This window comes from Necator americanus, chromosome I, assembly GCF_031761385.1.
Source record: "Necator americanus strain Aroian chromosome I, whole genome shotgun sequence".
In the NCBI taxonomy this organism is placed as follows: Eukaryota; Metazoa; Nematoda; class Chromadorea; order Rhabditida; family Ancylostomatidae; genus Necator; species Necator americanus.
In genome coordinates this window covers 5938558-5958894 of record NC_087371.1, presented here as the reverse complement: position 1 = coordinate 5958894, position 20337 = coordinate 5938558, and the positions used below count along the sequence as shown (strand labels likewise).

The following is a 20337-nucleotide window of genomic DNA, read 5'->3' as shown; positions in this document are numbered from 1 at the left end:
TCGAGGTATCACGAGAGTACAAGATGCCACTCTGTCTCACCTTCATCGACTTAAAGAAGGCCTTCAACTCAGTTGAGACGGAGGCAGTCGCAGAAGTCTTGGACAACCAAGGCGTCCCTACTCAGTGCATTAAGGTACTTCGAGAGTTGTACAGCAACTTCACAACTGGAATTTCGCCATTCTACAAGAATATCATAATTGACGTTAAGAGGGGGGTCCGACAGGGTGACGTAATCTCACCCAAAATATTCACAGCCACCCTCGAGAACCCAGTGTGAATGTTGGAATGAAACGACATGGGAGTGAAGGTTGATGGTCGGCAGCTAAACCATTTGCTTTTTGCTGATGACATCGTACTGATAACACCTAGCACCAGCCAAGCGGAACGAATGCTGTCCGAATTCGACGAAACAGGTTGGATCGGTCTTCAGCTGAATTTCCAAAAGACGATATTCATGCACAACAGATGGGTCTCGGATGTCCCATGCAGTTTGAAGATCAACGGGAGCCAAGGTGATCAAGGTGATGTATTAAGACATTGAATGGAGGATTTTAGAGGTTAGAGTTTCTATCGGATCATGTGACAACAGGAATATGGTATCAGTAACATTCAGAATAAAGCATCAAATTTAATGACCTTTCAGCCATGCAAAAATATCCTGGGGATGAGTGTCAACAGAAGCAGTAATATCGACACGATTTGTAAGCAAAGATTTTGTTATATACAGAGAAATAAATAGTTAGGTACATTTATATCTCATAAAGAAATATTACGTATATTAATAACGTATTTGTGAAGGTACACTTTGTACTGAATGAAGATTCGTGCGTGAGTTCACGGAGAGTCGGCTGCCATTTCGAGTGCTCGCTGCTGACTTAAAATGGGAAAAAATGCAAAAAAGCAGGAAAAAATATTTGAGAAGTTTTTTTTTTGTTCTGTTGATTTGAACCACAAATAATGTTGTTATAATCTTTTTATTCTTGGATAATGTTTGGGCGAGTTTACGTTCTTCAGAACCTCTTGAACGAGTGAAATCGGATGGAATTTATCTGGACAAGTGCCCTATCCACTTAATTGAGGAAAATCCTACGTCTATTTTGGGTTTTCTCTAGACCTTCAGAGCCTTAAGAAAGGGTGAAAATTCTCGATTTTGTCCGTTCTTCAGGCTCTGATGAACTGAAGAACTTGCCAAGACGTTGGCCAAGAATGAAAGAAATGAAAGAAAATCGTGCCTTGCTCAACTCAACAAACAAATACAAAAAAAAGTACAAAATCATCATCTTGCGTAGATTTATAGAAAGTCAAACACGGAGGCTACTACACAATGTGGCAGCCTAATGTTTGAAGGTTTGATTCAGAAAAAATAAGAACTTATTGTCGAAAACGTTTCTTTGTGGCAAATTTCAACGCAGATGGTTAGGAACAAAGATCATCAACGTAAGAAAAATCCCAGTTCTGTATCTTGTCAAACACCTTCAACCTTGCCTTTAGAGTTTCTAAGATGTATAAAATCAGTTTCAAGAAGAGTTCACTTTTGAAAGATACATAGATACTGCACCTGTTCTCAAGGACGAAAGCCTCACCTACTCATTTGTTCAATCGAGCAAAAAAATGCAGAAAAAATAGCTTCATCCGGATTTCGAATTGAATGGGCTCAGGAATGTTCTGGAAAGACCACAACGGACTTATAATCGTAATCAACACATTTAATATATATATATATATATATATATATATATATATATATAACATATAAGCAATTACTAGTGTAATTAGCGCACTTAATCGAAGATGTCAGCGCGCTTATTTTTGTTGCTTAGATAAGTCTTCCTGGTAAATAATTGAAAGTTATGAAGCCCACAGCTCACTTACAGGTTATTCAGTATCCGTATCAGAAGTGTTGTGAAGATTTCGATCTTGTGCACAATTTAGCACAAGAAGCTCCTTAACTTGACCTATTCAGTGCTGCTGCAATCAAAGGCAGCTTGCCACGAAATTGACGTAGTGCAGAGAGCTGATGGAAAACATAGAGTCCATGGTGTTGATTCGTACGTTGTACCGCTCAATTCTCCCTAATCGCCAGGGAAAAGGCGTGGGAAACAGCATTCGTGCTTACGAGGTATGTTGGAACGCGCCATTTTTGCGCGCGCATTCATTGATCGAGCGGCCGAGAATCAATGAGGATTCTTCGGCATTCTATTCAAGAAAACCCATTGAATAGGCTGCTGAGGGAACCGCAGCTGCGCAAGGTTGGCGCGTTCTAACGTATACCGCAGGAACAAAAAAAACAAATAGGAACACAGCTTCCCACCTAATTTCTCAGACCGATCGGGAAAATTGAGCAGGGCTATTTTTAAATTCGTAATCTACATTCCCAACCATGTTTACCATCGGTTTCAACAATCAGTTTAGTGATAGTTAGTTAAGCTCCCGCACTGTTGGTGCTGGCCGCAAGCTCACCACTGACAAAGTGTGCACGCATTACAAAGAATTGGTCCCTAAGTTAAAATGACTAATTTTTATCGATCGATTACTGAAAGGGACTAATATCTGGAATTTAATGTCTTTTCTTTTTTTGCCGTCTCTCATACACACAAAGAACACCAGAAGTGAAAACAAAGATTCTGAAAAAAAAAATCCTTGGGTATCTAATTCTCGAAGTATATTTGAAATCAGCAGCTCATCTGCTCTCGAATGGTATTTTCAAGAATTAATTTTGCCTAGTTATTGAATGGCTCCGAAAAAATTAAAGAATTTGTTAGCCTTGGTCGGCAACGACTCACGGTAGCGGCCTCTTACGATAAATGAAATAGAGTAATAAATAAATAATAATAAATGAGATAAATTGAGATCATACTAAGGACGAAAAGTAAGAGATAAATTATGGAAAATTCCCAAACAACCCTGTAAAGATTTTCGGGAAATTTCCTCGTTTTCTTCCTTTTGCCACTTCCATCGTAAGCTCTTCCACAAACGCGCGCATATACACATGTGTACATATATGGGACATCGATGAAAATTTTAAAAAATTCTGGTTTGCGGAACGAAACCTGCACATTGGTATTTTTTTGTTGTTCCCCCATAAAACCCCTCAGCTCAGTTCAATTTCAAAACAAAATATTGTTTTAAAACCAGTGATTGATTATTTTTATTCTCGGTTTAGTTTCTTTTCATAAACAATTATTTTTTCTAAAAAGAAACTTTAGAAAATTTTCAACATGTTTCCTTGAACAACAAATTATTAAGTGATTATTAAGTTATCTTAGAAAATTAAAATGTATCGCTGCTACCTGCTCCCCTGTATGTACATATATAGGACTCTCCTGTTATCGTAAAACTTAATTTCCGTTCATTTTCAGTTCTAGTTTTCAGTTCCCATTTTTTTCTTCGCATTAAAACAGTCCCTTCACTTACCGTAGTCGCTCTTATCGTCTCTTTTGCGCATTCTTAATCGGTGCTTCTCCGAGTTTGACGGTTACATCGGTCAAACAATCGTTGCACATAAATTCAGAAATCCAGAAGACACAACCGATCACAAGTAGCAGAATTCCTACTCCAGAGAGTGTGATACCCTTAATAAATGATTTTGAATACTGATCAGGTATAGGATTGGCGAAGGAGCCGCGTTTTTGCATCCTTTTCCTCTTAGAACTTTTAAGAGAGAAATATTCCCTCGAAATATGTGCAATTCATTAGAAATGGAATATTTCTCTACGGCTACAAGCGAAATTGAAAAGTGGACCATAAATCAGTGACTGGAGAAAAATTTTCTGGACATGACTTAAAGACCAAGAAAACATATATGTACGCTGTAGCGGGACCCGAATTCGGCGCAGTACGAACCTTCTCATCCCTTACTATAGCGTTCCTGTGCTGATACACCACTTCGACGTCGTGAGACACATCTCACCATATTTTGCCACTTTCCGGAGGCAGTGCCCTAATTCGACACAGTGGGACCCTTCTCACCTCATTCCGGAATTCATATAAAGATTTCTCGTGCCAAGAACAGCATATTAGTAATTGTATTGTAATTGTATGACTTCCGATACTCAGGGTCTAGTTCTTTCCTTTTCTTCTAGTGTGCATTTCGAGAAGTGCTTGGTATCATCATATTCTCATTTTCGAGCGCATACCATCTACGACTCTCAACTACATCACCACTGGTGGCTCCCAAGGGGCCCGAAACGCTAACCATTGACCACTTAAAAGCCGAGAACCACTATTCGTATAACCATTATGAGACCGCGCGATGGATAAAGATAGCCATCTGATGTGTCTGTCCACACCATATGTTGTTGACATTGTATTTTTGCCCTAAGGATAAACCGGATTTATGAATACTCATGTATCGAGTAATATTATACTCCTCTGTATCCCTTGGGTTGGAGCAAGGGGAATAGTGGACCCGAAATCGGGGTGGGAGATAGGCGAAGGATTCGGAGGCTCTAGGACCTTTTGTGGCTTACAAGCTTACACAAATGCAACGTTGACCAAACTCTGCTTCCGTATTTGAATAGACGTAGCGCATTGAGGAACAAATCCAAAACGGAATGCCTTACAGAAAAGAAGCGATATGATGACTTTTGCAGCGTGCATGTCTTGTGAAGCGATGTTTAAACATATGAGAATTTGCAATGTTGATGGACTTCTAATATTCGTGAAGAACTTCGCCTCCATATCCTGCTTTGGCAGCATCATTTGCATAGAATAAAAATTCAGACGACCGCCGCTTCAATAATACAAAAACTATATACCTCTGCAATCGTGAAGTATTTGGATAGACAAAGTTTCGCTTCAAAACTCGTTTCTAACAATCTTTCGCGTCTTAAAAGCGGATAGCGAGAATTTACATCAAAGTCGACCATAAGCAGTGTTTAAGGTTCAGAATTTTTCAATTCATACCTATTCTGAGCGCGATCCTATCCAATTCAATTATCCGAATCTTAATCATGGAATTATTCGTAATTTAAAAGAAATTTTTCAAAAAAACTGTGGTTCTAATAATGTGCTATTAAGAAGATCACGGTTCTAGTCGATCTGCTAGGGAGTCTACCCTCAATAATACTAACGAATATATAACTCTTCAATCGTAAAGTATTTGCACAGACAAAATGGACTTCAAAACTCGGTTATAACAATCTTTCGCGTGCTAAAAGCGGACAGCAAGAAGTTACGTCGAATACGACCATCCGCAGTGTGAATTCTTCAGAATTTTTCCCTTCGCATCTTTTTTGAACGTGAACCTATCCAATTCAATTAGCTGAATCTTAACCATGGAATTATTCCTAATTTAAAAGAAATTTTTCAAAGAACTGTGGTTTTAATTGTGCTGTTAAGAGGATCACGGTTCTAGTCGACCTGCGAGTGAGTCCACCCTCATTGAGAAAGCACCTGTCGTCGGCATCTGCACATTCGCGATTAGACTACTGCACTCTTGTAGACAGACGGTGAGTGCTAATGTAACCACGGATCCGACCACTTCTCATAGCCTTGCTTTTCCCAACAACTATCGCGTAAGCGTAGGATGACTACTTATTTTATGGTTCCTTTCATGTTTTTTTCTATTGGTTAAGAGGACGTTAGTTGGATATTGGAGGATACAGTAAAATATAAAACACAAAGTAGCATTATTTCACTGTCACAAATACTGTACTACTGAAAATACTGCGGAAAAGAGATCTACAGTAGAGGGAACACTCAGGATCATGCTTTCTAATGTGAAGTCCTTTCTGTCGATCAAGGATAATGTGGAAGCTAAGAGTATTATTTTTATCGTATTTGAAGATACCTACCAGCAAGAAAGCTCCAAAAACCTCAAATGATTGTTTGAAAATTTCCAGATGTCCTCTTGAGAAAGACACCATGTAGTATGTATTTAAGGGAAGCCTCGATTAGAGTGAAGAAGCAGTCCGTGAGATTGAAGTCCATTGTTTTCACTGACGGGACTAGCCGTTCTGATTCATCCTTACCCACCACTTCTAGAAATGTCGTACAAATCGTTGTGGCAGAACAGCTGGAAACCCATACACAAAATCTGACACTAGCGAAGGGTTGTGAGTCCCTAGTAGCCAAATCGGCAACGCGTCGACCCGTGACGCAGAGGACGAAGCCACTACATAGAAATTATGATGCGAAGTTACCTCCTTACATTAAACTCTATGTTTTCCAAACACTTTTATCTCTTCGTCAGAGCTCATAGATTTCGAGTTTTGGTTGGGAATAAGAATTAGTGCACTTACTTAATTAGAAAGTCGTCTTCAACGGATGTGCGGGCTCCAGCATCTTTCCCATTCGTTTCCTTCTCTCGCTATTTTCATCCAGAATGATCTAAAGTTTTTTGACTGACGCTGACATCGTCCTTGACAAGAATCCAGATGAGCACTCAGAAGGTCCATTCATGCAGCAAACACATCACCTCATCTCTGGCGGCCTCCCTCTGTTGGACTTAGCATCACTTGTTATCTCCGCCCTTCCAGTACGTCTCTTTTCGCAATGTGACTGGCCCATCCATGCATTGCTTTTGATATATATTCCGCAAAGAACCGAAGAAAGGATGCTTCTCTTAACTGAAAACTGTGAAAACCGGGTAGGAGTGTGTGTGCAGGTTAAACATAGAAGTCGTCTCTCAGGGGCTAAGTGTGTAATTCGAAAATTCCCGGACGTGAAACAGTAACTGCTCACGTCTCCGCTGTGTAATAGAGCGCGGGAAGTACTGTCTCGTCGAACAGATGGGACGGAGCTCTTGCTCTGTCAGTTGGTCCTTAACTTCTTCGAGGGGTGCGAATACTACCCTCGTCCTTGTATTCAGCTCTTCCTCTGTGTCGTTCTCCGTATTCATAGGACGTTCAAGGTAGACTGATGACGATGTCTCCACAATTTGAGAGCCTTCAAGTAGTACTCCTCCGCCCTTCCAGTAGACGTTCTTTATGTACTGTGTTTCTACCTGTTTATTAGCAATCCTATCCCTGCTTCGTTGTCTATTTCGTCTTATTTGTCTTATTTCTAGTGCGCTTTTCATACATTTTTCCTCATAAAATAGTCTAATTTTAGAAGGAAAATTCAGAAGACATTTACAGAAAAATGAAAAGAACATCGAGTTCTTAATATGAACATGATAAATCCAGCAGGATAAAATTTCAAATCATTGTTCTTGTTTTCATTCGTTGTTCTTTTTTTTACCTGAAATAAGAAATAAATAATGACTTGACTTCAAATAAAAGACACACTTCAAAACGTGTGTAAGCGGCTTGGATTATTCGTTTTCAAACAATGACAAGTTCACCTGTTGATAACCACTGCTCTCATTTCTCGTTCGTTTCTCTCGTCGATGAACAAAAATTGGTCACATGTGTTGGAGCTACATTCCCCAATGATAAGGTAAATACTGGGTATATACCCTCGCGTAATATTGTTCTACATGAGTCATTGATGTCATATTCTTACATATACATATATCTTATATCTGTTTATTATTATCTTTTTGAACTGTTCTAGATAATTGAATTTTAAGCAAAACATTAAAACTATTCCGCTTGAAGATGAAACTGTTTCGGCTAATGCTGAATAGTTCCATTAAACATCTCTACAAAATCAGGTCCAATTCTATAGTTAAGACTCAGCCTATTGAGTTGGATAGGTTCACGTTCAAAATATCTGTGAAGGGAAAAATTCTGAAGATTTCACGCTGCGAATGGTCGCATTTGAAGCAGCATCTCACTATCTTCTAATAGGCGAAAGTTGTTATTTTTTGTTGTTCGAAAAAGAATCGAGTTTTACAACAAACTTTATCTCTGTAAATGCTATACGATCACACAGTTATTCATCCGTTTGTATTTTCGTAACGGCGCTCGTCTAAAGTTTTATTCTATACAAATGGCTCTGCCAACGCAGGATATGGAAGCGAGCTTCACGAATAATGGAAGTCCATCAAGATGGGCACTTCTTACATATTTAAAGGTGGCGTCACAAGACATACACATTCATCACATCGCTTTCTTTCTGTAGGGCATTCTGTTTGGGATTTATTTCTCAATCCGCTACGTCCGTTCGGATAGGGGCGCTGCATTTAACCAATATTAAATTCGTGAAAGCGTCAATTTTTTAAACTCCTGTTGAACTCAATGTTACGTACATAGTTTGTTTAAGGATCAAACACCATTCAAATCGATTTCAACCCAATTAATAAATACAACACCTGTATGCGAAAAGGACAAAAATTTTCCAATTTACTGTGATGGTACCAACACTGGTACCCATCAATACTCACCGCTCTGTTATTTGAATTGTTCATTCCCCTACACTTAGATGTAGGCGTTTTCAGCCGAATACCAGATCAGTTTGTGATTGTGATTTTTTTGTTGTGAACAGCCGCTTCAATTCCACTGCTCCAGTGATATGTAATAACGCACTTACCAGTGAGTTGCAACGGAATAAATGCAAGAACCATGTAGTCTTCATACGTCCCCTTTCTGTTGGCCGTTCCCCGAGTCCTCTGCGAGAAGGAGCGATAGGCATTGGTGGTAAAGATTCGGAGCCGATCGTCCGAACCTTAGGAGAGGGACCAGAGCGAGAACTCCAAGAACTCGCGCTGGCTAAGCAACAACAACGCCCTAGCCACTCTGTATCCTACGGGCTTGCCCATCTCCCGCTCCGATTTCCGCTTCGAGGGTTCGGAGCTGCCCCACTTTTCTGCAAACCCTAACCCAAGTGATGCAAATTGGAACAAGATTAGCCGGCGCACGAGCATTCATAAATTCGGTTTATCTACAAGACAGCAACACAATGTAAACAACATATATTATACACAAACACTTCAGTATGAATCGGTACCGATCGGACGATCCAAAATGGTAATTGGTTCTCGGCTTCTAAGGGGTAGATGGTTAGCGGTTTGGTTGCCGTTGGAGCCACCAGTGGTGATGTGATTGACAGTGGTAGTTGGTGTGCGCGTGAACATAACAATATTGCGATACCAAAACACGAGACAAAACGCACACTTGAAAAAGGAAATGAACTAATCATCAAGTGCTAGGAGTCAGGGATTATGTCCTGCGTTTGGCAGGGGAAAACTTCACATTGTGCCATTCGGAGTCTTTACTTTGCGCCGGCTGGTAGCGACACTCGTGCTTTACTATTTAGTATACTGCGATTACTGTCCTGGGTTCTTAAAGCGATACACACAAGGGAGAACGGAACCGTCACTACGCTTTCAGCATGGATATTTCCATTAGACATTATTACTCGTCGTTATCGCAATGTTCTCCAAATACTTCACTTAATTTTTTGGTGATTTTTTTCAAGTTTTTCTTTACTTGACGGGCATGTTTTTATGTAAAACCGACGTTGTTCACTAAATTTCCTCTTACCTCAGTCTAATGTAGTTTCGTAAATTCTAGTGTTAAAGGAAGCAAATCTAATTCATTTAACATTAATAAGTGTGTTCTGAAAATTGTCATCAATGTTGTTGTTTCTCAAAACTACCAGTAAACTCATCGACATCTGCAGTGGTTTTTTGATTTAATCCACTTACATTGTTCACAACCCTAAAACAGTAACGTTCTCGAAGTATACGTAAAACTTTCAAAGAAAAGAATAGCAAATAGTTACAACAAATAAGATGAGCGTCAGAAGAAAAGTGAATTAGGCAGAAAATGATTTTACTCTGACCTTCTAAGTGAGGTAATATTCAGTTGTTTCCCGATGTACTTTACTTTACCTTACTATTTTCAGTTCCTAAAAGTCCCACAAAACTGGATGCTTTTACCAAATTTTTATGCTAGAAATATTCCACTACTCTGAGTGAGAATAACTTTAATTTCGCAATCAGTGATGGAAATGCGTCAGCCTTCAACCAAACAGTATTTGTAAAGCTGTCCTAAAAGTTTCAGAATGATCCCTTCGCTCTTGTTGGTGCGACTAATAGTCTTCCTCATAGCTGCTCGAATAGCATCGATGAGGGTGAGCATTCGGCTAATCATTGATAAGCCGAATAAAAGAAATCATTCAAACACTTTTTTAAGGTAAAACAGGTCAACATTTTCAAGAATGCAACGGATGAAGATGTTCTTCAACTGAGAAATAAAGGAAGGTTGGCACACACTTCTCCTACCATATCTATAGTAGGGAACATTTTATAAAATCATCCTAGAATTTCACTGCAGACTTCTCTCCGAACGCTGAACATGATAGTTGATAATGGAACTCAGTAACGAAAAAAGTTAAATTGTTTACTGCAATTATGAGCTGAAAAATTGTTCTTTTGATTTGCAAGAAATGCCAATTGCACTGGTAATTAAAAAAATTATTCATGGTATAGAACAACGGGTTTATACTGTCACGTGTTCATAGAAGGATGTGTCCCAAGACGTCTAAGTGATCTATCGGCAGTGGAAAGGTTTAATATGGGATGAGAAGGGTCCCGCTGCGCCGAATTCGGGTAAAGACACCGGCAAGAGGTAAAACAGCTTTAGATGAGAAATACGGGGTCAGATTCATCCATAAGGCGGCTGGCAATGATTCTGCGGAAGAGGCGCGACGCCAGAAATTGGAATTAGCGAGATTTTTCAGCGGCACTCATTTATTACAAGCGGTTATGTTTGAACGTAAATGAGATATTGTGGACCGTTTCATGGGATTGATACCACGTGTATCCAATGGTTCACATATGAATAATCCTCTGCGGTTACTCACACAATATTTGCTGGGTCATCTCTTAAAAAACTAGACGAGTGTTTGGAGACAACTTCTGAAATAGTAGTTAACAGTTTACGTGATGTGACCTAGCACCATTGTGTTTATCAAAACGGTGATGGTGTTCATGTCAGTTCACGTTTGTAATCTATATTAATTGCCGAGTGGAAAGACAAAAACTTTTTCAGTACTACGGAATATGTTTTCAAATTGCAACGGTATCGAAAGAATATAGGTGAAATCAGATTTGAATACCCTCTAAATGTAGGTTATTCTGGAAGTTACAGTAAGATGATAAAAACAGATATCATCCGTTAGTGCGTATGTTTCTTGAGAAAAAAAGTCTAAAAATAGTCTTCAGCCAAATATTCAGATTGATGTGGAAACAAAAGGAATGGCGAAGATTAGATATCTTCATTTTGGTACGGTAATTCATGCGTGATGTGGTGGTATGTTTGCGATTGTACGAAACTTCTCTAGTTTTTGTTTTCGCTTCTGTACTATGTGAAATAATTCTGCGGATCCCTTCATGATATATCTGTTGTCTCCCTAGAAATAATTACATTCTTCATCTTCCAGATTCGCTTTTGTATACATAAGCGAAGCGATCAGCTGGAGAAGTATGAAAGCGCGGATTAGTCTGAACATCCGGCTAGCTTTCAGACAGGTATCTAATATTTTGACACCTGTCTGAAAGCTTGCCGGACGTTCAGACTAACTGCGTCTGCATCGTCGATTGCTTGAAGCAGTCATAATCCCCAAATCTTCCACATCTATTTGTTCCATGAATAAGTAAGACTTGCCTGCGCTGGTTAAGAACGCTAGGTTTGTACAACTGTTGGTTCTCACAAATAGGAAACGTATAGACCTTTCACGCCATCATTAACCACTGCGATTCTAAATTCAAGTCGAAGACGAATACGTTGACACATCGAAACATATTGATCAACTTCAAACACTCTAACCTTTCTTCGTTTCACATCACTATCGTAAATTCTGTTCAAATTTTCTTAAACTAACCACAAGATTTTCTCTAATGTCCAAATACCTATCGATATTCTACAAAAATTTTAGAATGGGTTAGACTTGCTAAATTTGTGATTTTTTCCTCTTGTCAACAAGTGCAATTTCTACATGCCACCATTCAAGCAGCGCAAATGAAACAGTAATGTTTTTAGTGCGTATCACTGCGTGCTTAAATAGAATGGTGGTAGTGAATCATATGTATCATCGTTTGTGCACTCCTTCACGTTGTCGTTGGTGTGTACTGTTTAAGAAATCACCAAAGCACTGCAAGAAAGCGCTTTCCTGTGACTTTTTTTAAAGTATGGACTAAATCCACCTCTCATTGCCCTTAGAGTTCTTGTGAAACGTCCACAGAGTAATTATTATTTTTTTGGAACAATAAGAATTTGGTGCAAACTGCAAAGTAACAGATAACAAATCGAGTACAAACCACAAATTGAAGAATTTTTTTACTGCCGTATGCGTATTTTCAGCAAAATGTTCAACGCACTTCATAGCGACTCCAGCTTAAAATGGAATGAGAGAGATTCGCATGGAAATTTTGTCATACCGTTTACAATTAATGCAAACTACGGTACTTCTATACTCGAGTAATGTTAGAGACACTCACATAAACAGCAGTGTTTTAGACGAATCACAAATGAGAATCATTGCGGTAGCAATGAGACGCATAGAGGACAACACGTGCATTCGTTTCAAACCGTGGACGAATGAACAGAGTTACATCCAGATCGAAAATCTTGGCGGGTAAAAAACTTTTTTCTCTACAGATTGCTTCCTGTTACTTCGAATTTGCCCGATTTTCTGTGCAGAATATAGCATCACTAGCAAGAAAAACCTTGATTCGAGTAATTTTCGAAATGTTCTGCCAACAGAACATCAGAATGTTGTGCAGTAAGTGAAAACAGATTAGAAACCGTTAGATTGCATGAATCGCAAGAGTAAGCATTCCCTGTTGGAGAACAATGGCTTAATTAGCTCTGTTGGCCGCTTTTCGCCAAAATCGCCGAAAGATCGAAAAGGGCAGATGAAAATGTATGGTAAGATGTTCCGCTGTGAATCAACGATAGAGCGATGGCTCGAAGTGTGGCTGTAGTGCCCACTGTGCTTTTTTTATCCCATTGGAGCCGATAAATTGTTACCCGACTTGTATAGGACGATAAAAACATTGAGATGATACATTAGCGGTAGAAGACCTCAGTGGAAGTGACCGCGCTGGAGTCAAGTATTGTAGTTACGACAACACTTTCTTTTAAAGATGCTGGGCAGATATTGGTCGTCTCGGAAGTAGAAGCGAAGTATCGCTACATCACAGCGATAAGGGAACGTACGTTCTTACCGAAGTTGATATTCGGTTTCGAATTAACGAAAACAACTAATGTTTCTTAGGTGCTTAACGACCGGAACTGTTATGCATGAATTGATGCACGTAATAGGACTCCACCATGAGCATTCACGGTACGATCGCGACAACTTTGTCAAAGTGCACTACGAGAACATTAAAAAGGGTGAGCTAATAAATAAACATTCCACTGCAAATTCAAATATTATCGCCTAGATGAATGGTATAATTTCGAGAAAGTGAATGCTGACAAATTTACGACACACGGTGTCCCATACGACTACATGTCGATCATGCACTATGGCAAGGGGGCGTTTGCGCCCCCAGGAAAAATAGCCATCGAAACCTTCAATCCTCATTATCAGGTTTGTGGTTAAGAGGAGTAGAGCATCAGGGACATGTTTTCCGGTCTCTCAAACGAATGAAAATTTTTCAACCAGATCTATGGTTATTTTCACAATTTTTTCCTGAGATTCGAAGATTAATCTAAGCAACCGTTAACCATCCCAAATGCGTTTCAAAAATACTTAAACGCTTAACACACATTCGCAAATCCGTGAAATGGAGGAGCTCAATGAACTCTTCGAATCCCTTCAAAATATAATGCAACAAAAATTGAGGAGGTTGATAATTCGTGCACGGAGTGATCATGGCTGATTTCGACGGCTGGGGCTAATTTCAAAAACGCCTCTGTGTTTTCTAAAAATATGACCATCACGATATACGATACTTACTATTAAATTGAACTACAACCTCTGACAATTGCAGGACGCCATTGGCCATGCAAATGACGCCTCGCGAAGCGATTATCTTAAGATCTGCAGGACGTATCAGTGTAAGCAGTGCATGGGACGGCCAACTGACACTATAATTATTATGCCACCATGCGAAGATTTTATTCCCAGGTCCTGCAAAACCTTGCAGAGAGTGGTCGACTGCTCATATGGAGTTCGAATTTTTTGTTGCGCAACATGTGCATTCAAGATTGAAGAGGGCAATAAGAAATCACCGTTCAATCCTATTTTCGGATTCTAAAACTACTATTGTTGCTGGCCTGATATTTTGCGAAGGTCAAATAAATAACTGCACTATGACTCGTTTTTCTGGCACGCTTTCCTTAGGATCCTAGGGGCTTCTTTGTGTGCTTGCTTCTGCTTTCCTCACTCACTAAGACTTCAAAAATATTCGGAATAAAAAATAAGAAGGATTCAATATTGAAGTATAGAGATATATGATACAGGGTGTCAGTAAACGCAAGACACGCATTTGACTAGTTGGAAAACAACAAAAAAAAATGAAATCTTCATCAAATGCAATAAAAGGGAAACCTTTAAAGTTCATTAACTATTCAGTGCAGTTCGATGGCCAGCATTTCCTGCCCCACACACATCTATGCGATACTGAAGTTCTTCGTACCCACGGTTACGGTCGTCTGATGCAACTGAGTGAATAACCTGTGATTCTTTGTTTTAAATGATTAATGTCGTCGACACGTTCTCTGTTCACATGTTGCTTCATATTACTCTAAAGGTAAAACTCTAACGGCGTCAGATACGGGGCATCCCAGAACCCCTGCAACTCCGCCGGTGGAGGAAAGTTGTATCCAGAAACTTATGAGCAATCTTGTCATAGTGGTGAGGTGCACGGCCATATTGAAAGTTTTCACCTTCTGGAAATTGTGGCATTACATATAATTCCAACATGTGATGGTAGTTGCCTGCAGTCGAAGTGTGAACGCCAAAGAAAAATGGGTCTCCCACTTTAACAGGCATCTAGCAACACCTCACCTTTACTTTAGACATGTTACGTCCAAACTCAACGTGGGCACGAGGAATTTCAGCATTCAGACGTTATGAAGAGGATGAAGATGTCCTGAGACACTGATTGCCGCCTCTATTTATAGTCTTGTGAAGAAATCGCTGATCATTGTTGATCTCATAAAGCATATCCGCAGCAAACACAAATCGTTTGGGTCTATACGCAAGTTCGACAATGTGACAACTCGATCCTAACTGCAACGTTCAACCGCACAGTTTCACGTGTAACCGCATAATCAGTAGCTCTGAGTTGCATGTCCGTTATTCCAGCTGTGGAATGACGATGAAATTAACAGCATTTTGCAAGATTTATGTATCCCGTTTAGCCAATGGATCTTCGAGAAGATTTATTAGTGGCCTAATGTTTCTACAAGCTCGCCTTTATTTGAGGGTCCGAAAATGTTTCGAGTTTCTTGATGCAGACCATATCTCGTCAAACTCCTTCTCTCTCCTTGCTTAACCTCAATATTCTTTCATATACACCATGCAATAACTCAAAAAAAGGAAAACAGTCTGACCAGACTCCTACCTGCGAGGCTGTTGAACCACAGCGTTCCTATAGATTCTAACCATGGTATCTAGTAATATGCGAATGATATCCATGCAATCTCCAATCACGTTGCTTATTCCTGTGAAGATGCAATGCTGTCATCGAACTTCCAACCTGTTTCATCAGTCAAATGTACTTTGATGCGCAATGTCATCAGCCTTAGAGTTTCTAAAATGTAAACGGCAATGCAGGCGAGAAAAGCGGTTTAGGTTTTCTCGCCTGCATTGCCGTTTCTCGGAAAAATTGCTGTTCTGCATCCTTCTTCTTTCGGAGTCTGTTCTCTTTAACCTTAGAACGATATTTGTAGATGTTATGCCGGTGTTAGTCTTCTCGGAGGCAGAAGTGTACTAATGCTGGAAATGCACATCAGGACCTACAATCGGTCCTCTGAGAAAAGAGAGTAAAACAAGTTAATCAACAGATATTTTGTTACCATGCATCGCAAGCTTGTTTTCATGTTTTCCATTTGGAAAACCAAACCAAAGGGCTTATCGTGAACCAAGAGCGACCTTGGGGCTGCCCTGAGACGCAGGTGGATTCATGGGGCAGATTGCCTGCTTCTCTTTGCCAGAACTGACCCACGACGTCCTTTTGCGTGCTATGTTAGTATCTCTTTTGTCAGTTTGACTTAGCAGTTCTTCCAGCGCTCTATCACGTGACGACGTGAACAGACACTCCTGGCACATCTAGGAATACTCTAACCACCAACAGAACCCTTGAGAGATGTTGAGAGATGTCTTTCGGAGTTTAATCGGCGCACACAACACCTATCCACACTTCGCAGCTGCGACGTGAGAGCAATGTCTTGTCTTTGCGATGCAGCGGAATATATATCGAAAGCAAAGCGTAGTTAGCCTGGTCACAATATGAGAAGAATCGACGATCGATGGTCTAAAAGAACGCCAGATAGCTTACCATGAGATGATAAACGCCCTGAATGGAGAACGGAGACGAAATGGTGTGATGTGTTCGCAACTCGGATGCACCAGCTAAGAGCTCAGCGTCAACGTCACTCACGAAACTTGAGAACATCTTAAATGACAATGGCGAGGGAACGAAACGAGTGGAAGAGATGCTAATGCCCGCACGTCCAGTGAAGACGGGCCATTTGAGTATCTAAGTAAAGGTAAACGCAGTGAACAATTTCACTTCTTTCGCTACTGATTTCCAGCATCAAGTATCATGTTCACCGTTCGGATAAAACTCTGCAATGAACTTCTACATTTTGAATCGATCGTTCTCACCCAAACATGTTGTTGATAAATTTGCTAACAAACACATTATGTGTGTAGAAAACCATTAGAATTGCGGAAAATTTTTTAAAATGTTTCCTCCTATAAATATTGTAGAAGTGTATGCCAACCTTCCTTTGTTTCTCAGGTGAAGAATATCTGCACCCGCTGCATTGTTGAAAATGTTGATCGGTTTTACCTTGGAAAGTGGATTAATGATTTCGTTTATTCGGCTCTTCAATGATGAGCCAAATGCTTACCCTCGCCGACACCATTTGAACGGCTATGTGGAAGACTATTAGTCGCACCAACAAGAGCGAACGGATCATTCTGAAACGTTCACGACACGCTTACAAATACTGTTTGGTTTGAAGCTAACGTGGCTCCATCATTGCTTGCGAAATCAAAGTTATACTCACTCAGAGTAGTGGAAAATTTCTAGCATAAAAATTTAGTAAAAACATCCAGTTTTGAGAGATATTTAGAACAGATTCAATGGCAGTCAGAAAATCCCCTCACTTCAAGCAAGAAGTGCATCGGGAAGCCACCGAAGGTCAGAGTAAAATAATTTCTTGCCTTATTTACTTTACTTCTGACGCTTATCTTTTTTTTGTTGTAACTATTTACTATTCTTTTCTTTAAAGTCTTGTATATCTTTCGAGGACGTTACTGTTCCATGAGCAGTACGACAACAAAGTGCATAAAATTTAAAAAACTACTGCTTATGTGCTGGAGTTTATGAATAGTTTGAAGAAACAAGAACATTGATGACAATTTTCAGAACACACTTATTATTAGGGCGTTCCACGTCAGCTGAATTAGATTTGCGTCCTTTACCACTAGAATTTATGAAACTACTTTACTTTGTGGTTAGAGGAACTTTAGTGAACAACATCAGTTTCGCATAACAATATGCCCTGTCAAGTTAAAAAAAAACTTGTAGAATCACCAAAAAATTCAGTAAGGTATTTGGGGACCGATGTGATAACGACGAGCAATAATGTCATAGGAAAATATCCATGTTGAAAGCGCACTGAAGGTCCCATTCACGCTTGATTGTATCGCGCGATGATTCCAGGACAGTAATCGCAGTATGTTAGTAGGATACGGGCGTCGTGAACGGCCGGCACGAGTTAAAGACTTCAAATGGCATAATATGAAGCTTTCCACTGCCAACCGCAGAATATAAGCACTGACCGCTAGCACTCGGGGTCTAGTTCTTTTCCATCCTTTAAGTCCAATTCGTGTCGTGTATTGGTATCGCAGTATTCTCAAGTTCGCACACCATCTGCCACTGCGTAATTACATATCGATGGCGCAGTAGAACTAAATCGGCTATTCACTCAAAACAAAAACCACAATCACAAACTGATGTGATATCCGGCCGAAAACCTCTACATCAAAGAGTAGGGCAATAGATAACTCAAATAACTGGGCGGTAAGTGATGATGGGTACCAGTGTCGGTACCATCGCATTAAATTCGAAAGTTTTTATGCTTTTCGGATTTGAGAATTTATTAATTTGGTAAAATCGACTTGAATGATGGTTGAATCTTGAACAAACTATGTACGTAGCACTGAGAAAAACAGGAGTTCAAAAAAACCAAAGCCTACACGAATTCAATATTGGTTAAACGCTGCGCCCCTATTTGAACCGATGTGGCGCATTGAGGAATAAATCCAAAACAGAGTGCACTACAGAAAACAAGCGATGTGATAACTTTGGCAGTGTGTATGTGCTTTGACGCGATATTTAAATATGTAAGAGGTGCCAATCTTGACGGACTTCTATTATTCGTGAAGTTCGCTTCCATATCCTGCGTTGGCAGAACATTTTCATAGAGTAAAACTTTAGACGAGCGCCGTTTCGAAAACACAAACGAATGAATAACTGTGTAATCGTATAGTGTTTACACAGATAAAGTTTGTTTTAAAACTCGACTATAACAATTTTAGCCTTTTAGAAGATACCGAGGAGCTACATCAAATGCGACCATCTGTAGTGTGACATCTTCAGAATTTTTCCGTTCTCACATATTTTGAACGTGAACCTATCCAATTCAGTAGGCTGACTCTTAACAATAGAATTGTGCCTGATTTAGTAAAAATGTTTCATAGAACTATTCAACATCAGCCGAAACAGCTTCATCTGCTAGTCGAATAGTTAAACTCTAATGTTTTCGCTTAAAATTCAATTATCTAGAACAGTTCAAAAAGATAATAATAATAAGCACATATAAGATGTATGTTTATGTAAGAATATGACATCAATGTCTCATGCAGAACAATATTACGTGAGCATATATACCCAGTATTTAACTTATCATTGGGGATATAGCTCGAACACATGTGACCAATTTTTGTTCATTGACGAGAAGAACGGACGAGAAACGATAAAAGGGGTTATCAACGGGTGAACTTGTCATTAGTTCAAAATGAATAATCAAAGCTGCTTGCACACTCCTTGAAGCGTGTTTGTTATTTGAAGTGACGCCATTATTTGTTTCTTATTTTAAGTAAAAAAAAAACAAGAATAACTATCCTTGAAAATTTATCCCTGCTGTGCTTAACATTTCAGACTAAGAACACGATGTTCTTTTCATTTTTCTGTGAATGTTTTCTGATTTTACTTTACAAAATAGGACTATTTTGAGAGGAGAAATGTGTAAAAAGAGCACTAAAAATTATATTTCTCTCTCTACTTTTATTCGAGCACATTGACTCAGTTGTTTATATGTACCCCAAACTAGTTTTGGGGGTAGCAACGGCAGACCCCAATTTAGCTGGTACCCTGGTATCTAGAGCCGACATCATTAACATTTGTGACTGAGTTCATTATCGCATTTGAAGTCGCTACTGGGCGGTAATAAATCGCCGAAGCTGTTTATGCCTGCATTGCAGTGGACAATGAAATCAAAGGGAAGGGGGCATACATGTTGATTGAAGATTCTTCCCAATCCTGCGCTTTGCGATGACATCTTTCACTTCTCGAGAAAAGGCCAAGAACGAGAGACAATGTTCAATGAACTAGACGAAGAAGGGATATTATTGCTAATAAACCGAAAGCAAATACAGTACATAAAGAACGTCCACTGGAAGGTCGGAGGAGTACTACTTGAAGGCTCTCAAATCGTAGAGACATCGTCATCCGTCTACCTTGAACGTCCTACGAATATGGAGAACGACAAAGAGGAAGAGCTGAACAGAAGGCGAGAGTTGCATTCGCACCCGTCAAAGAAGTTACGGACCAACTGACAGAGCAAGAGCTCCGTCCCATCTCTTCGACGAGACGATACTTTCCGCGCTCTGTTACACAGCGGAGACGTGAGCAGACACTGCTTCCCGTCCGGGAATTTTCGAACTACACACTTAGCCCGTGAAAGACGACTTCTGTTGTTTAATCGGCACATACAACTCCTACCTGGTCTTCACATCTTTGAGGTAAGAGCAATACCATGTCTTCGCTTCTCAGAGTAATATATATCAGAAGCAATGCATGGATGGACCAGTCACATTGCGAAAAGAATCGACGATAGATGGACTAAAAGGACACTGGAGTGGATAACAAGTGATGCTAAGTCCAATAGGAGGCCGCCAGAGATGAGGTGATGTGTTCGCTGCACGAATGGACAATCTGAGTGCTCATCTGGATGCTTATCAAGGACGATGTCAGCGTC

The 20337-nt window shown here is 39.8% G+C and overlaps 4 protein-coding genes across 4 annotated transcripts; all 4 read left to right on the top strand.

Moving 5' to 3' along the window:
- Window positions 1-23: 23 nt before the first annotated feature.
- Window positions 24-278, top strand: RB195_004657 (uncharacterized protein; the record flags this gene model as incomplete). The annotated part of the gene is made up of 1 exon (XM_064182597.1): window positions 24-278. One exon carries the CDS (start codon window positions 24-26, stop codon window positions 276-278), a length of 255 nt encoding a protein of 84 aa, XP_064033864.1.
- Window positions 279-296: 18 nt separating this feature from the next.
- Window positions 297-542, top strand: RB195_004656 (uncharacterized protein; the record flags this gene model as incomplete). Its single annotated transcript, XM_064182596.1, has 1 exon — window positions 297-542. The coding sequence occupies one exon, from the start codon at window positions 297-299 to the stop codon at window positions 540-542; it is 246 nt and encodes an 81-aa protein (XP_064033863.1).
- Window positions 543-9892: 9350 nt separating this feature from the next.
- Window positions 9893-14096, top strand: RB195_004655 (uncharacterized protein; the record flags this gene model as incomplete). Its single annotated transcript, XM_064182595.1, has 8 exons — window positions 9893-9961; window positions 10024-10091; window positions 12193-12293; window positions 12349-12466; window positions 12978-13046; window positions 13109-13227; window positions 13278-13426; window positions 13830-14096. 8 exons carry the CDS (start codon window positions 9893-9895, stop codon window positions 14094-14096), a joined length of 960 nt encoding a protein of 319 aa, XP_064033862.1.
- Window positions 14097-19675: 5579 nt separating this feature from the next.
- Window positions 19676-19915, top strand: RB195_004654 (uncharacterized protein; the record flags this gene model as incomplete). Its single annotated transcript, XM_064182594.1, has 1 exon — window positions 19676-19915. One exon carries the CDS (start codon window positions 19676-19678, stop codon window positions 19913-19915), a length of 240 nt encoding a protein of 79 aa, XP_064033861.1.
- Between the last annotated feature and the right edge of the window lie 422 nt (window positions 19916-20337).